The sequence below is a fragment of the Schistocerca serialis genome, chromosome 7, assembly GCF_023864345.2.
Source record: "Schistocerca serialis cubense isolate TAMUIC-IGC-003099 chromosome 7, iqSchSeri2.2, whole genome shotgun sequence".
Classification (NCBI taxonomy): domain Eukaryota; kingdom Metazoa; phylum Arthropoda; class Insecta; order Orthoptera; family Acrididae; genus Schistocerca; species Schistocerca serialis.
The window spans coordinates 94,193,883-94,211,938 of NC_064644.1; the positions used below are offsets into that span (position 1 = coordinate 94,193,883).

An 18,056-nucleotide genomic window follows, 5' to 3' on the forward strand; every position below is an offset into this window, starting at 1 on the left:
TCGTGAGGCAGTGTTATTGTGATACTGTACTCCCTCCTCATGTGTATCTTTTCAGGGGCACATTCAGCCCAGACATCATTATTACGGCTGACAATGCACAACCACATCAAAGAGCGCAGTTGGAGGAGCTTGCTGTGAAGTGAATGGACTGGCCTATCCTTCCTCCAACTTAAATCCCACTGAGCACATGAGGAATGCATTGGGGAGACACAATGCAGCACATCCACATGCACCAACAACTATCCAGCAGTTGTCAACCATGATAGTGGATGAATGGGATGCCCTACAAGAACTTGTTACTAACCTCATGACTGTCACAGGAGTGCATTGCGGAGTGTGATTTGCTGTCTATAGCAATCACATACCCTATTAACAACCATGTCCTGCTTTTTGTAATGTCCAGGGGACCACCATGGCTTCAGAGTAATTACTGTCTTTGAATTAAAGAATCACTTCTGTTTTTCTTATTGTGTATTTCTTTCCATTACCTTCTGTACTTTACTGTAGCATTTCTTTTATATGCATCATCCAAGTTTCATTGAGCTATGTTACCTGGCAGTGAAACAAATTCTGCAAAAGTTTACTTTGATCCTTATGTTTTAGGGGAAATGCTATTCAGTGTCTTACCTTTTCCTTCAGCGGTGTGTGAGATCCTCTGGATTTCCTCTTCGTGACCTCTTGCTTCTTCACTGTCACTGGAGCCTTTGCTGACCTAGTAGTTGGAGATGATCGTTCTGGTTTAACTTTCTCTTTTTTTTCTTCTCTAGCTGCTTTGCAGGATGCAACCACACTACATCGCTTTATGTCACTTTCCTTTGGTTTCTCGCTCCTCTCTGCTTTATCTGAGCTATCTGATTTTTCTTGGTCCTTTGATCCTGCTTTCTTATTAACCTTCAATGCAGCAATCTTCAATTTGAAGCCACCCTTGAAACAAAAACCAGTTATGTGACAGAGCATGATATTTCAGAGTTGCTTAAAAAATGACTGTGCAAAGTGTCAAAAGAATAAAGAGTGAAGCACAGTGACAGCAAGACTACAATGAATGACATTTAATAATAGGGAATGGGACATAAAGAAAATGAAGATGATAATTATGTTATAGTCATCATCTACTTCCAAGGATGTTAAGTAATGCGTTGTGTACTCATGTTAGTTGGCTGGCTCTTTGTTGCTTTGAAAACACAGGTAGGGCATAACTTTCCATCTTTGCAGTAATTCAGATATGCCATAGCGGTGTTGCCATGTGTCGTGAGATGTATCTTGAGAGAATTTTAGTTAGTTATGTTTACTGTTTATATTCTTTTCGAAGCTATAACAGGAATTCTTAAAACGCGCTAAGTCTGTAAGCCCATAATATGAGTTGTGTAATGTATGTGATCAAGATTAACATATATAAGTAATCTGTGTTGTGTCGATTCACTTACAATAGTAGTGTTACAGAATGTGGTGAGTTCATTGGTTATATTTTTCCCTTCCGGTGTAGCCTTTCGTATGTAATAATTTTCTTCTTATGTTAATTCCCAGTGTAAGTGTTTCCTATGCTTCAGAATGTGTAGGTCAGTTTAGATATTTGTGGGGTGGTGCTTTTAATTCATTAAGTGTTCTACAAAATTGGAGTGTGTGCTTTCACTCTTCAGAGCTCCCGTGTTCTATGTACCTTGTTCAGATGTTCGTGCATGTTTGTCCTGTGTATTGAGACTGATGGGAGTTGCATGTGAGTTTGTGTATTCCTTCATTGCTAAATTTGTCTGGAGTTATTTTGTGTGACCCTAGACATTTTTGTATTGTGTTTATTCTGAATGCTATTAGGATATCTTGGCTCTTTATTATACTTCTAATCCCATGTACTATATTTTGGGAGTGGTGTGGTCTGTTGTGTTGTGTTCTGCTGTGTTGTATGTGTGTTCTGCCTTTGTGTTTTTGGACTCTTTGGTTGTGCACTGGTGTGAGGGGCCATTTTTATTACATTTCTTTTTTCTTGTTGATGAACTTGTCCATGGTATCTGTTTTGTATTCATTTTCCACAGCAATTTGTTTAATTATTTTTCAGGTTGTGTGTGTAGTTTTGGGGTTTAAGAGGTGTTTTATTTAATCTCGTATAGTTATCTGCTGTCAGGTGGTTGGATGTGTTACGGGTAACAGAGCTTGTAGATGTAGTTTTTTTGCAAATGTGAAACTCATGTTGATGGTTTTTCTTGTTATTGTGAAGATCACTAAATTTAGTTTTATCTTTATTTTTTCCCCTCTATTAGGTTCCACTGTGGAGTGTATTTGTGGGTGTACTGTGTTGTTGATGTTGTGTAGCTGTTATGTCCTATGTTGTATTTTATCTGTGAGACAGAATATGTCATCCACATAATTGTACCAGTTTATTATTCTGTACACTTTTTGTTTTACATTGTTGTTGGATATTTTGCATGTTTTAGAATAAAGAAATTATAATGCTGAGACTAGTTTGGGGAAATAAATAAACAAAAATGGTTTTGAGTCAAGGTGGAACCACAATCCCGAATTGTTTTATGCAGGCATGGTCCTCCGACAGAAGAGTTCAAGTTGCAGTGATTGTTTTACCATAGTTTATTCATACACATAAGTCACTGTGGGCTGCCTGCTCAATATCAAGTATCTGCCTCAAAAAGAAGACTGTGTAGTAAGCATATAACATTTACTGCCCCACAACAAAACAAGAGCATATACAAATCACTTAATTCCACAATATAATCTTACAACTTGTCGTTTGATTTAGGCTTTAGACTTAAAAGCACAGTTCACAAGTGGGACCCTATATTCATGTGCATACTCTATAACGCATCAAACAAACAATTTATGCTTGTAAAATGTAGCCATTGTGTGAAATGCTCACGTGAGTTGGCAACCTAAATGTCATACTGTAAAAGTATGGAACATGTCTTCTATTATACACGCACGCACGCACGAGCAGCGCACGCGCACGCACGCACGCACACACACACACACACACACACACACACACACACACACACACACACACACACACACACACACACACACACACTCTGCACAACTATGTCAGGAGGGCCCCCAAACACGTGTGTGTTACTGCAGCAGAAAGAAGAGTTAATGAGCATATCCCCAAAAGATGCCTGGAAAAAAATGAAACTCAGAAGTGAAGGATGCAGTTTGAAGGTCCAACATGCAAGATGATAATACGAAAAACAACACACGAAACAGACTGATTATGATTTTTGGAACAGTGTCAGAGACTTCTATCAAACTTTGAGTGTAATCTGAAAGGCTATCAGGCCCCAAGCATATGCTTCAGAGATGAAAATGGGAAAGCTGTGTATTGCCTGAAGTCCCACAATATCATCAAGCCCAGAAACAGTGACAGGCTTTACCTCTCAGACAACACTATGAATGCAAAAAAAGACCACCTTCTCCCCCCCCCCCCCCCTCTCCATGATCCACGTATCTTAAGTCTTCATGGAGTATATGTAATTACCATGTGAACAAATGACTACACATTACAATACTGAGAGGCAAGAATCAACTACATGTGTGTCAGGGGGGACAAAAGCTGATTACACACAGAAGGTCTAATCCCTAAATACTCAAAAGCACATCATCACTAAATTCTGAGATGTATTTCCTTCTACCAGTTTAGTAAACAACTGAGAGCAGTATTGAGAAACAGCTGAAATCATTAAAATTGAACAAAGCTCTAGTGCCCAATGGAATTCCTGTCTGATTCTATACAGTAATGGCAGCTGAATTAGGCCCTCTTGTAGCTATATAGTCTATTGTAGGTGCTTCAAACAAAAAAGCCATACACAGTACTTGGAAAAAAGCACAGGTCACAACTGCCTACAAGAAGAGTAGTAGAAGTGATCCATGAAGCTACCCTCCAGTCCCTTTGACATCGATTTGTTGTAGAGTCTTAGAACATATACAGGGTTATTACAAATGATTGAAGCGATTTCACAGCTCTACAATAACTTTATTATTTGAGATATTTTCACAATGCTTTGCACACACATACAAACACTCAAAAAGTTTTTTTAGGCATTCACAAATGTTCGATATGTGCCCCTTTAGTGATTCGGCAGACATCAAGCCGATAATCTAGTTCCTCCCACACTTGGCGCAGCATGTCCCCATCAATGAGTTCGAAAGCATCGTTGATGCGAGCTCGCAGTTCTGGCACGTTTCTTAGTATAGGAGGTTTAAACACTGAATCTTTCACATAACCCCACAGAAAGAAATCGCATGGGGTTAAGTCGGGAGAGCGTGGAGGCCATGACATGAATTGCTGATCATGATCTTCACCACGACCGATCCATCGGTTCTCCAATCTCCTGTTTAAGAAATGCCGAACATCATGATGGAAGTGGGGTGGAGCACCATCCTGTTGAAAGATGATGTCGGCGCTGTTGGTCTCCAGTTGTGGCATGAGCCAATTTTCCAGCATGTCCAGATACACGTGTCCTGTAACGTTTTTTTCGCAGAAGAAAAAGGGGCCGTAAACTTTAAACCGTGAGATTGCACAAAACACGTTAACTTTTGGTGAATTGCGAATTTGCTGCACAAATGCGTGAGGATTTTCTACCGCCCAGATTCGCACATTGTGTCTGTTCACTTCGCCATTAAGAAAAAATGTTGCTTCATCACTGAAAACAAGTTTCACACTGAACGCATCCTCTTCCATGAGCTGTTGCAACCGCGCCAAAAATTCAAAGCGTTTGACTTTGTCATCGGGTGTCAGGGCTCGTAGCAATTGTAAACGGTAATGCTTCCGCTTTAGCCTTTTCCTTAAGATTTTCCAAACCGTCGGCTGTGGTACGTTTAGCTCCGTGCTTGCTTTATTCGTCGACTTCTGCGGGCTACGCGTGGAACTTGCCCGCACGCGTTCAACCGTTTCTTCGCTCACTGCAGGCCGACCCGTTGATTTCCCTTTACAGAGGCATCCAGAAGCTTTAAACTGCGCATACCATCGCCGAATGGAGTTAGCAGTTGGTGGATCTTTGTTGAACTTCGTCCTGAAGTGTCGTTGCACTGTTATGACTGACTGACGTGAGTGCATTTCAAGCACGACATACGCTTTCTCGGCTCCTGTCGCCATTTTATCTCACTGCGCTCTCGAGCACGCTGGCGGCAGAAACTTGAAGTGCGGCTTCAGCCGAACAAAACTTTATGAGTTTTTCTACGTATCTGTAGTGTTTCGTGACCATATGTCAATGAATGGAGCTATAGTGAATTTATGAAATCGCTTCAATCATTTGTAATAGCCCTGTACTGAGCTCAAACATAATGAGGTATCTTGAACAGAGTGACCTCCTCAATGCCAACCGGCATGGATTCAGAAATCATAGATCACGTAAAACCCAACTCGCACTTTTCTGGCATGACATATTGAAAACTTTAGATCAAGTCGGTTAGGTAGATGCAGTACTCCTTGATTTACGAAAAGCATTTGACTCAGTGCCACACCTACATTTATTGTCAAAAGTACAATCATATGGGTATCAAGTGAAAGTTGTGACTGGATAGAGGACATTTTGGTAGCGAGGATGTAGCTGTTATATTGGAATCATCGTCAGATGTACAAGTAACTTCTGGTTTGCCCCAGGAAAGTGTGTTGGGACCCTTTCTGTTCATGTTGTACATTAATAACATTGCATTAATAGTAACCACAAGACTTTTGGAGATGATGTAGTTATCTGAAATGAAGTACTGTCTGAAACAAGCTGCATAAATATTCAGTCAGATCTTGATAAGATTTCAAAGTGGTGCAAAGATTGGCAACTTGCTTTAAAGGTTCAGAAATGTAAAACTGTGCAGTTCAAAAAACAAAAAAATGTAGTATCCTACGACCATAATATAAATGAGTCACTGCTGGAATCGACGAACTCATACAAGTATCTGAGTGTTAATATTTTGCAGGGATAGGAAATGGAATGGTCACATAGGTTCAGTCCTTGGCAAAGCAGGTAGTAGACTTTGGTTTATTGGTAGAATACTGGTGAAGCGCAATCAGTCTACAGAGAAGACAGCTTGATTTACTCAGGCGATCGGTTCTAGAATATTGCTCAAGTGTGTGAGATGCATACCAAATAGGACTAATAGAGGATATACACAACGTACACAGAGAAGGGAAGCATGAATGGTCACAGATATGTTTGATCCATTGGAGAGTGTAGAAGTGAATTTGAAGACTCTTGAAGATAGACATAAACTATCTCGAGAACATCTATTAACAAAGTTTCAAGAACTGGCTTTAAATGATGACTCTAGGAATATATTACAATCTCCTACATATTGCTCACACAGGGTTCATGATGATAAGGTTATAATAATTATTGTACATGCAGAGGCATTCAAATACTCATTCTGATCCTGTTCCATACATGAATGGAATAGGAAAAAACCCTAATGACTGATACAATATGTTGGATCCCCTGCCATGCACCTCACAGTGGTTTGGAGGGTGTAGATGCAGATGTAGATGAGAACTAAAACTATAAAAATAAACGAACGACGAAAGGTCTGTGGTCCACACCCTTGTTGGTTGCAACATGACTGCACTAAATACTTTGCAACTCTTTTTAATAATTGATAGGGTTTATGAACTGTGAAAAGGAGTGTGTGTGTGTGTGTGTGTGTGTGTATTCTCAATGATGGCAAAACAACTTCTTCACTCATACAAAATAATATTCACTTAAAGGTAAATGTGCTATTAATGATTAACAATACATTACCAATAATTCTACACATATACTTAATTCTAATACAATAGTCACTGCAAGTGCTTTAGAAGATGGCAACTCACCTGATCAAAATTGTTTTCTCTTATAGAGAAAGTCTGATGGGTATTGGAAGAACGACTGGAACGACCACTGTGCGAACTGCATGATGTACTGCCTGAATCTGAGTCAGAGTCACTCCAACTGCAGGAATCACTGTCAGAGCCCTGGATACAAATAATAATAATAATAATAACAATAATAATGATGATGATGATGATGATGATGGATGATGTTACTACCTATATTAGCACATTAAGAGAAAAGGAACCAAAAACCTATTTTTCTGCTTCTCTACACTATATTTTCTGCACTGTCACATTTGTCGGATAGTAAAGTAAGTATAGCACTGGTGGTGTTAGAACTGTAAGGCTACCACTGCTGGCCAAGGTCTGTCTAAACTGCCCACATTTTTTTCCATTTACTGTGATGGTCCTTTAAATGCCTTCAGTCAGTCATAAAATTTCTCTTTTCCTTTCAGTGATTTTGCTTTGACTGCTTCAAAAGGAAACCGCAACTTAAGAAACTATAACAGTACAAGTTCTCTTCTCTTAAAGTGTTTTTAAGGCATGTACCTGCGGTAAACTAGTTTACTGTAATTTCATCGAGTGCCATGCCTTGCCTATTGCCATTCCCATCAATGATGGCTGCACTGTGTCCTGTTGCCCTTAGGAAATAAACAGACTGAGATGTCCACTTACTGAAGGTAAAGGTCTTCCTATACAAATCCTTTTCCAGTTATCAGTCTGCTCTATGTAGCAGGAAACAAAGAATATGAAAAAATGATATCCAGTGCGTATTTTAGTTACTTTGTAGTGTCAACTGCAATATAAAGTAAGTGCAAAATAAAATTTGCTTCACAGAGAACTAAAAGAAAATTCCTTTAGGCAATCACCTATTAAAAGCTGACAAAGGCAGTATAATAATATATTTATAGGTTTCCACGATGATTATTGAGCAAACATCGTGAAAATATTTAAGAACAATTTTACTATTTATAAACTCTGCTACTTGATGAAAGATTTTGGAATATATGTAGAACAGTTTTTCTTTTCAGTATCTCATGGGAAAGGTGTGAAGGTGTGGTGGATGGCTTCTGTGGTAAGACACTATCTCCAAGAAGTTCAGAACAAACTGTGGAAAAGACCATGCCAGGAACACTTATTTAGCTGGAGTTCCAAAATGCAAGAAGGAAATCAACAAAATACAGGTATATTGTGATTGAACAGAAAGGTGTTGGAAAAGTCCAGATTATGTGTATGTGATCAGTAAGGCACAAAGAGTAAAGGTGCTCAAAGGTGATGAGAAGGATGTATCCTACATCGAGTTTGAACAAGTTGTTGTTATTTTCCTGAATCCAGTCATCAGATATATTAGGAACACTTTATACTATGTGTTTTCAAGAAAATTTAGACTTTTCGTAAGTGGATTATTAGCAAACTGTGTAGTTTTTGTAAGTGGTAAATTTTTTTAAAGAGAAATAATTACTTACCCAGGAATTTATAGCGATACCGTACTGAAATTTATCTTTCTTACAGGTAACAAATCTTTTCTGTAACGCTGTTTAAACAGTAGGAGAGGCCTAAATATTTTAACTACTGCATCAACTACAACTTGGCATAAAAATTAATTTTAACTCATAAAACAAATTCTTCTTAGCACGAGTTCCATTGGTGACAGTCTTATAAGAGATTGCAGTGTAAGCAAATACTAACAATTTATTTATTTACACGACAATTTCCGTAGGACCAAATTGATGAGCAAATTTCCAAGGTCATAGAACATGTAATTACATGAAATTACAACGTAAAAGTAATAACACACAAAAATAAAATGTTGATGAACCCGAAAAAAGTAAAGCCATAAGTTTAAGTAAACACAATCAACAATACAACAAGAATCAGCTTAATATTTCAAGGAACTGCTCGATAGAATAGAAGGAGTGACCCATGAGGAAACTCTTCAGTTTCGATTTGAAAGCACTACTGCTAAGATTTTTGAATTCTTGTGGTAGCTAACAAAGTGACAGTTATTCATATTTCATCACTGAGAGAATTGTTTTCTTAGTGTAAATTTAATGTTTTCAAAAGAAAGTGAGTGCATAATTCACAGAAGTCTTGTAAAATATTGGCAGACATTCAAAGGCACTTTCATTTGCTGTCTCACCCATGAAGAAGTTTTAAGGATGATTAACAGTCCTGTTTATAAGCCTCTAATATTTCAAATTTAAAGGAATGTTAAAAAGCTATTCATATTATCAACAATCAAAAGTAATTTACTTCTATTTATACATTTTTATACTGCAAAACATTGATACACTTTTCAAGGGACTTTAAAAAAATTTTCGATTGCAGGGAATTACTTTTTAAGTACATACTTAAGTTCTACATTTCATGAACACATTTGGTTGTTGATATTTTGACTTGTAAATTATAGATTGCAGCAATCAGTCGTGCTTTTTAAATTTTGTTATGCAAATCTAGATTTCGGCTAGAAACTAGCCATTCTCAATGCTAAGAATACAAGAAGTACATAGTCAGATGAGGTCATTAAAAGTTACATGTAATGGCTTAACTCATATGGTTTGTATATTACGTACCACTATTATTTCCGCTCAAAGCATGTCTACATCTACATCTACATGGTTACTCTGCAATTCACACTTGAGTGCCTGGCAGAGGGTTCATCGAACCATTTTCATACTACTTCTCTATCACTCTACTCTCGAATGGCGCGTGGGAAAAAGGGACACCTAAATCTTTCCGTTCGAGCTCCGATTTCTCTTATTTTATTATGATGATCATTTCTCCTTACGTAGGTGGGTCTCAACAAAATATTTTCGCATTCGGAAGAGAAAGTTGGCGATTGAAATTTCGTAAACAGATTTTGCCACAAAGAAAATCGCCTTTGATTCAGTGACTGCCACCCCAACTCGCGTATCATATCAGTGACACTCTCACCCATATTGTGCAATAACACGAAACGAGCTGCCCTTCTTTGCACTTTTTCGATGTCCACCGTCAATCCCACCTGGTAAGGAACCCACACCATGCAGCAATATTCCAGCAGAGGATGGACAAGTGTAATGAAGGCTGTCTCTTTAGTGAGTTTGTCACATCTTCTAAGTGTTCAGCCAACAAAGCTCCGTCTTTGTTTCACCTTCTTCACAATATTATCTATGTGGTCTTTCCAATTTAAGTTGCTCGTAATTGTAATTCCTAGGTATTTAGTCGAATTGACAGCCCTTAGATTTGTGCGATTTGTAAAGTCCCTGTTGATCGGGCTTCACCCACAGTTCATTGAATACTACTGTTTGCAGAAGCCGGGCTGTATGGAGAACACATTGGTTGGTTACATGGCGCCATATACATGAACTACATATATAAAATTCAAAGGAAGTAAACCACTTCAAATTTGCATGAGAATTACATAAAATGAAACATAAGTAAAATTCTTTACGTTGTAGACCGACTTATTTCATATTTGCCAGCACATAATAAAATTTTCATGTTCACTCCTTGTGAGTCCGTTTTTATTATTAAAACATCTAAATTACGTCAGATGGGTAAAACTTTTCAAATTTTTTAAAAAAATTTATAGGACACAAGAAGACACGTGCCGTATACACCTATTAGTTGATATGGCTTAAATATTTTTATCTTTATATCTCCCTTTATTAAAACATAATAAGTATACTGTTCATCATATTTACTAATTAGTTCTTAGATGGCGCCAAACGTCAGTCAGATGCGTGGTTGGTGCAATTTGGCTATTCCGCTATAGATATAGAGGATGCTAACCCCATTATCCCTTAAAATTGATTTTCCTTGTAAATGCAAAACAACCAATATACTGAATTGCTGTTAATAATACTGTATATGCATCTGAGCTGAAGTTATCATGGAAGAAATTCTGTTGGTTCAGAATTATTATCATTGTATTCGTACAGTATTATGCAAATGGCTGCTACATATTGGCAAGACGGCAGGTATTACCTCGTTCCCCCTGGGTCAAACCCTACACTGTTTCCCAGCAACAAATCTTAGAACAATTCCCAGAACCGTGCATTTTTCATAACAACCTGATCATTAATCAGGTTGCTGTCCGTATTTTTGTGATGGCAGAAGATCTGTAACTCTTCTAGGAGGTCGAGGAACCTGCCCTTCCCGCACTTATGCTGCAACCTCACACTGGATGTCAAAACGGCACCTTATGTTTTATTGTAAGTAAATGTGCAGCCATACACATCGTATTGGGAAGAAAAGATACAATGGAGAAATCGAGTATGGCTGCCTTCCACAAACAGTAGTATTCAATGAACTGCGGGTGAAGCCTGATCAACAGCGACTTACATGCTTTGAGCGTAAATAATAGTGGTATGTAATATACAAACCATATGAGTTAAGCCATTACTTGTAACTTTTAATGACATCATCTGACTATGTACTTCCTGTATTCTTAGCACTGAGAATGGCTAGCTTCTACCCAAAATCTAGATCTGCATAATAAAATTTAAAAAGGATGACTGACTGCTGCACTCTATAATTTACAAGTCCATATAACAGTAGCTGAGTGCAACCGCATTCCGAATGGAAAGTAGCCTGATGATAGTTCATATTTTTCGATGAAAAAATTCAATATTATAGCTTGTTTCTATTTCTCGGGTGATATTTCTTTTTCTCTGGTTTTCTAGTTCATAAGTGAATTCAAAAGTTTTGATTCATAGATTAAAAATTTAGCCTAAGTTGAAAGAGATTACAAGACCTGGCCATATATTAAATACATATACATGACATTAAACTGTAGACAATAAGTATACCTACCTTCATACTGTAAAGCTTGCTACATCATATACTAAAACTGATATTTACAAGAAATTATACAACATTCAGGGTACAACTTGGCATCAGGTGATGTTGACTCTTTATGTAATATGGAGGACCTAATGACAAAATTTCATTCTATACAGCAACACGTATTGTTAAATTTTAGAAGTTCTATCAGATCTCATCCTAACCAACACCAATGAAATTGGATTAAAATCGGAAAGAAGTGCCAAAATTGTGGGCATTTGTGACTGTATTGTAAGGCTTCGCTTTAGTTCCCAATCTAATTACCACCTTCAAAATCACTACACATTAAAAAAACACCCACCTCTTGCTAATGCCTGCCTGCAAAACGAAGTCAATACCCCTTCCTCCTCCTTTTACGAAATAATATGCCACCAATTTTGATTCTGTCATATGTTTTTCATAGACGGCCTCACATCTGTGACAGCTCAGAGGTAGTTTTATACAGGGTGGTCCACTGATTGTGACCGGGCCAAATATCTCACCAAATAAGCGTCAAATAAAAAAACTGCAAAGAACAAAACTTGTCTAGCTTGAAGGGGGAAACCAGATGACGCTATGGTTGGCCCGCTAGATGGTGCTGCCATAGGTCAAACGGATATCAACTGTGTTTTTTTATTACATATTCGTGTAGTACGTAAAGAAATATCAATGTTTTAGTTGGACCACTTTTTTCACTTTGTGATAGATGGCGCTGTAATAGTCACAAACTTATGACTCACAATTTTAGATGAACAGTTGGTAACAGGTAGGTTTTTTAAATTAAAATAAAGTACGTAGGTACATTTGAACATTTTATTTCGGTTGTTCCAATGTGATACATATACCTTTGTGAACTTCTCATTTCTGAGAACGCATGCTGTTACAGCGTGATTACCTGTAAATACAACATTAATGCAATAAATGCTCAAAATGATGTCCATCAACCTCAATGTATTTGGCAATACGTGTAACGACATTCCTCTCAACAGCGAGTACCTTGCCCTCCATAACGTTCGCACATGGATTGATCATGCGCTGACACATGTTGTCAGGGTTGTCGGTGGATCAAGATAGCAAATATCCTTCAACTTTCCCCACAAAAGGAAATCCAGGGATGTCAGATCAGGTGAACGTGCAGGCCATGGTATGGTGCTTCGACAACCAATCCACCTGTCATGAAATGCGCAATTCAATACCGCTTCAACCGCACGCGAGCTATGTGCCGGACATCCATCATGTTCGAAGCACATCACCATTCTGTCATGCAGTGAAACAACTTGTAGTAACATTGGTAACACATTACGTAGGAAATCAGTATACATTGCACCATTTAGATTGCCATCGATAAAATGGGGGCCAATTATCCTTCCTCCCATAATGCCACACCATACATTAACCTGCCAAGGTCGCTGATGTTCCACTTGCCACAGCCATCGTGGCTTTTCCATTGCCCAATACTGCATATTATGTCGCTTTACGTTACCGCTGTTGGTGTATGGTGCTTCGTCACTAAATAGAATGCATGCAACAAATCTGTCATTGTCCCGTAATTTCTCTTGTGCCCAGTGGCAGAACTGTACATGACGCTCAAAGTCGTCGCCATGCAATTCCTGGTGCATAGAAATATGGTAAGAGTGCAATCGATGTTGTTGTAGCATTCTTAACACCTATGTTTTTGAAATTCCCTATTCTCGCGCAATTTGTCTGCTACTGATGTGCGGAATAGGCATGACAGCAGCTACGACACCTACTTGGGCATCATCATTTGTTGCAGGTCGTGGTTGACGTTTCACATGTGGCTGAACACTTCCTGTTTCCTCAAATAAGGTAACTATCCGGCGAACGGTACGGACACTTGGATGATGTCATCCAGGATACCGAGCAGCATACATAGCACACGCCTGTTGGGCATTTTTATCACAATAGCCATACATCAACACGATATCGACCTTTTCCGCAATTGGTAAATGGTCGATTTTAATACAGGTAATGTATCACAAAGCAAATACCGTCCGCACTGGCGGAATGTTACGTGATACCATGTACTTACACGTTTGTGACTATTACAGTGTCATCTATCACACAGCAAAAAAAGTGGTCCAACTAAATCATTCATATTTCTTTACGTACTACACGAATATGTAATAAAAAATAGAGGTTCCTATTCAAAAAAACACAATTGATATCCTTTTGACTATGGCAGTGCCATCTAGCGGGCCAACCATAGCGCCATCTGGTTTCCCCCTTCAAGCTAGACGAGTTTTTTTCTTTGTAGTTTTTTTGTTTGATGCTTATTTTGTGAGATATTTGGCCCGGTCACTATCAATGGACCACCCTGTATTATCCAGAAAAAATGCTGCCATAGCTTTTGTTTATCGCAGCCAATTTTCCTTTTGTTTGGCCTAACCCTGGAATTTTATCTCAACCCAACACTTCGTTTGATTACAGCACTACAGTATAGGTATTTATTAGGTTGGCATTGTTAGGAGATAAAGCACTAGCAGCATGAATTGTTACATATTTTAACAAGTTCAACTAATTCAGAATGAAGGAGAACAGTGCTCAAGAAAGTTTACTGCACAATGTTTATAAGCATGCCAATGCTCTGGCAGTGTCACTGTGTTTCAAATAGAATGAGACACAATAACACGGCAGTCAGTTGTGAGTACAAACAAATGAGTACTTAGACTGCTCCAAGGGAAAGGAGAGGAATGGGGTAACTACTCCCACATCCCTCTGGCATGGTTGGTTGTCCAAATCCGCATTCTGTGCTACTGCAAAAGCAGAAATGGTATAATGTTCATCTGATCCCTTCCGGTCTGACGAGGGTCGTCATGGACCAAATCAGTCTCTTCATTCACTTCAAAGTAAGAAAACAATGAGCAATATACAACAAAAAGAAAAGTGGAATACACTAAGCACTTCGTAAAGGCTACAGCCGAGTTAGAGGTACGCATATTGCAATTCAGGCTTGACCTCTATACCAGTATAATATGCAACCATAGTTGCAAAAACAATGCACCTAAAAGTTCCATTCTGAAGTGTCCGCATAATATATGTTTCTGTTTCTATTAAATTGCTCTGCCACTGTTTCATTAAGTGTAAACTGCAGGAAAAATAATTGCAATGGAAAAGTGGATGGGAATGAATATTTGTAATTTGAAGGGACCGAGGAAAAAAAAAAAATTGTAAACAATAAGAAACATTAATTCCGGGAATGTAAACGCAGGATTACAATGTATCAGTTTTTAAGTATTGAAAAACATAGTTAGACTGCCCCACCTGTGAAAGTGAATGCCAAAAATGTCTGGGACAGTTTAGTTACGAACCACAGAAAAAGAACATGAGAATAATTGTTCTGCAAGTTATTTCAGTTTCAGCCAATTAATGAGTGGATGCTCCAGTTCTGTCACAAATATGGTCATGAATTAATGTCACATTGTTGCACTTTAATAGCACGCTGACTTAAAGCTGACACCTGACAAAGCTAAAATAATTTATTTTCTCCATTACCATCTCATTAGTGAAGTCTTATTGGTTCAAATGGCTCTGAGCACTATGGGACTCAACTGCTGTGGTCATAAGTCCCCTAGAACTTAGAACTACTTAAACCTAACTAACCTAAGGACAGCACACAACACCCAGCCATCACGAGGCAGAGAAAATCCCCGACCCCGCCGGGAATCGAATCCGGGAACCCGGGCGTGGGAAGCGAGAACGCTACCGCACGACCACGAGATGCGGGCAGTGTGAAGTCTTATATTCATGGTTTTGCTAATTACTTGATTTTCTAGAAATTTTATTGAAGCTGTATCGGAAAGTGTATGGACATAAATGGTATCCAATCACTTATTTACACACAGCAGAGAGTAACATTCTCCACTGTCATAAGCGCTGTTTCGTCCAATGATTAAATACAAAGTAAATTTAACAAGAGGCAGAACACTTCACTTACTTCAGAATCACTGCCAGAGCTGTCAACCGATTCAGAATCACCCGAATCTCCATCATTATCATCACCATCATCATTATCAACAGAATCATCACTTTCACTGTCATCATCTCCATCAGTTTCTTCACTCCCACTGCCAGCAGCATCAGCATCATCATCTTCATCCTCATCATCATCTTCTTCTGGCTCCTTACTTTCATCTCGTTTACCCCTGTCCACTTTTCCTTGACCCCATGGCATCGCTCCTCCTGCCATGGTCTTAGAAGCTTCTAGTGGAGTTGCCGGAGATCCCTAGAACAATACAATTACTAATATTATATAGCTACCTTTGTGAAAAGTATGGCAGACTACTACTATGAAACCAAAGACTCCAGGAAAGTTATTTCTACAGACTTGCATTTCAGAAATGCATAGTTTACACAGATTTGCTTGTTTATTCCACTATCATGAAATGCTTCATCACAGAAAGACAAAAATCAACGAGAAAAAGTATCCATCTAAAAAGTTTCCAAACTATGTACAAACATTATTTGCAAACAAAAGAAATTAAACCTTTTCCCTCTACCTCAAGAAGATAATTTTACGAAGCAAAGATAAAAGTGAATGAAATATGTTTTTCTCACTAAGTTATAATGATACAGTAAACAAACAGGTTATAATGATACAGTAAACAAAAGCATTAAAGCTATTTATGAAGTGGAAATAACCTCACAGTAATAAGCTATCAGCAATATGGCTGTAACTTTAGATAATCTTCCATCAGAAATAAGACTAGAGAAGAATATGATTAGGCATTTATCTGTATGAAATGGAAAATTCAACTGAGAATACTGGTTTTACAGGCAACAGAAACAAAACATAAATGATATTCCTAGTATTCTGAACTATATGTTTCTTCTAGGGAGTGCAGTAGAAATGATTGGGAATGGTTAAGAGAGGTGTCATTTACCCCACACAACAGATAGCTCCCTCTTAATTTCCCATGTGCCATGTACACACGGTTTCTTGTCAACAGAAGTTAGATTGGCTGACATTTCATAAATTCTATATCAACAAAAATGATCAACATTAAAAACAGACTGTAACTGGATGGATAAAAAATCTACACAAGTGGCAGCAGGAGAAAACACATGTTAAGGTAAGGAAATTTGTAAGTTTTTAGAACCAGTGGTTCCTTCTTCCGGCAGAAGGGTTGAAGAGGAACGAACAGGGGTGAGGAAAAAGACTGGCAAGGTTTACGAAATGGGAGAGTTCAGAAAAGTCATTAAGATCCCAAGGTCAGAGCAGACTTACCGAGGGGTTGAGAAGGAAAGTTTGATTGTTGGGGACTGCACCGGCCGAGCAGAGATTACTGACAAAACAACACGCACGAGTTATTAAGGGCAGAAACCTAGGAAAATAAAAGACACAGAAAACTAAAAGGGAGCAAATAAGGCAGTAATTACTGAGAAGATATGCTGAGACCAATGAAATTAATCTAAATTAAGGCCACACAGCGAGAACCAAGGACATGTAACACCAGTTCCATTCTGCAGAGTTCTGAGATACTGGTGTCTGGGGAAAGAATGTGGATGTCATAACAGGCACCAAGTTCACGACTATCACGTTGTACAGCATGCTGTGCACCAGAATGTTGGATCTTTCTAGTATACAGCTTCCTCCTATGCCAATTCACCCTATCTGAAAACTTGGGTATAAAAGGCTGAACAGTGTGTACATAACTGCTGGTACCCGGCTAGCCATTTCACACGTTACTTTCCCTTTGAGAGTATATGTTTTGCCAGTTACAGAGGTGGTGTGCATAGGGCAAGTCTTGTAGTGGGTACGGTCACAGGGGTAGGAGCCATAGGGTAGGGAGATGGGTGCACAAGAGGCATAGAGCTGACAAGGCTATTGCAGAGATTAGTGGGGCAGTAAAAACTATTCAAGGTGTGGTGGGAAAGATATTAAAAAGAATGGACCTCATTTCAGGGCAGGGTTTAAGGAAGTTATAGCCTTGTCGATGCAGTTCAAGACCTGGATCATACTGAGTGACAAAAGGTGTACCTCTAAGATTCGCAATCTTAAGGCAGGAGGCACAAGGCTATTTTTGTGCTCTTCTAGTAAAATTCAAGATTTAAAATTGGCAAATATATTTTTAACACCAAGTTAATAAGCAACATTTTGTGAAGAAATAAAACTTCAAAATTTCATGTAAAAAAGGAAAACTGGATGATGTGAAGCATAATGTGTCCTCGAAAGTTTCAAAACCAAGTCTCAAATTACATAGGTAAATTTTCGTCAAGTAATTCATTAAGCCACTGTGATAGAATCTGGATAAAGCACTAGTATTTTCTCATTCAGAAGGTTACTAACATCTGAGCTAATCTTTTTTCTCTTACGTGTATATTGTTCCACAAATCCTCCTGAGAGAGCATGAATAGTTGCAGTTCTTCATTCTTTTGATATAATAACCTGGTACTGCTATTTTGTTATGGTCTTCAACCAAACACT

General features: G+C 38.4%; 1 protein-coding gene across 1 annotated transcript in view; it reads right to left on the reverse strand.

Moving 5' to 3' along the window:
• The window catches only part of LOC126412618 (histone-lysine N-methyltransferase ash1), a 328,316-nt gene that overhangs the window by 289,790 nt on the left and 20,470 nt on the right, over positions 1–18,056 (reverse strand). The window contains exons 5-7 of the mRNA XM_050082287.1: positions 15,567–15,854; positions 6,806–6,946; positions 628–924 (exon numbers count right to left, since the gene is read on the reverse strand). Coding sequence (XP_049938244.1) covers positions 628–924; positions 6,806–6,946; positions 15,567–15,854 — 726 coding nt within the window. The remainder of the gene's footprint in view (positions 1–627; positions 925–6,805; positions 6,947–15,566; positions 15,855–18,056) is intronic.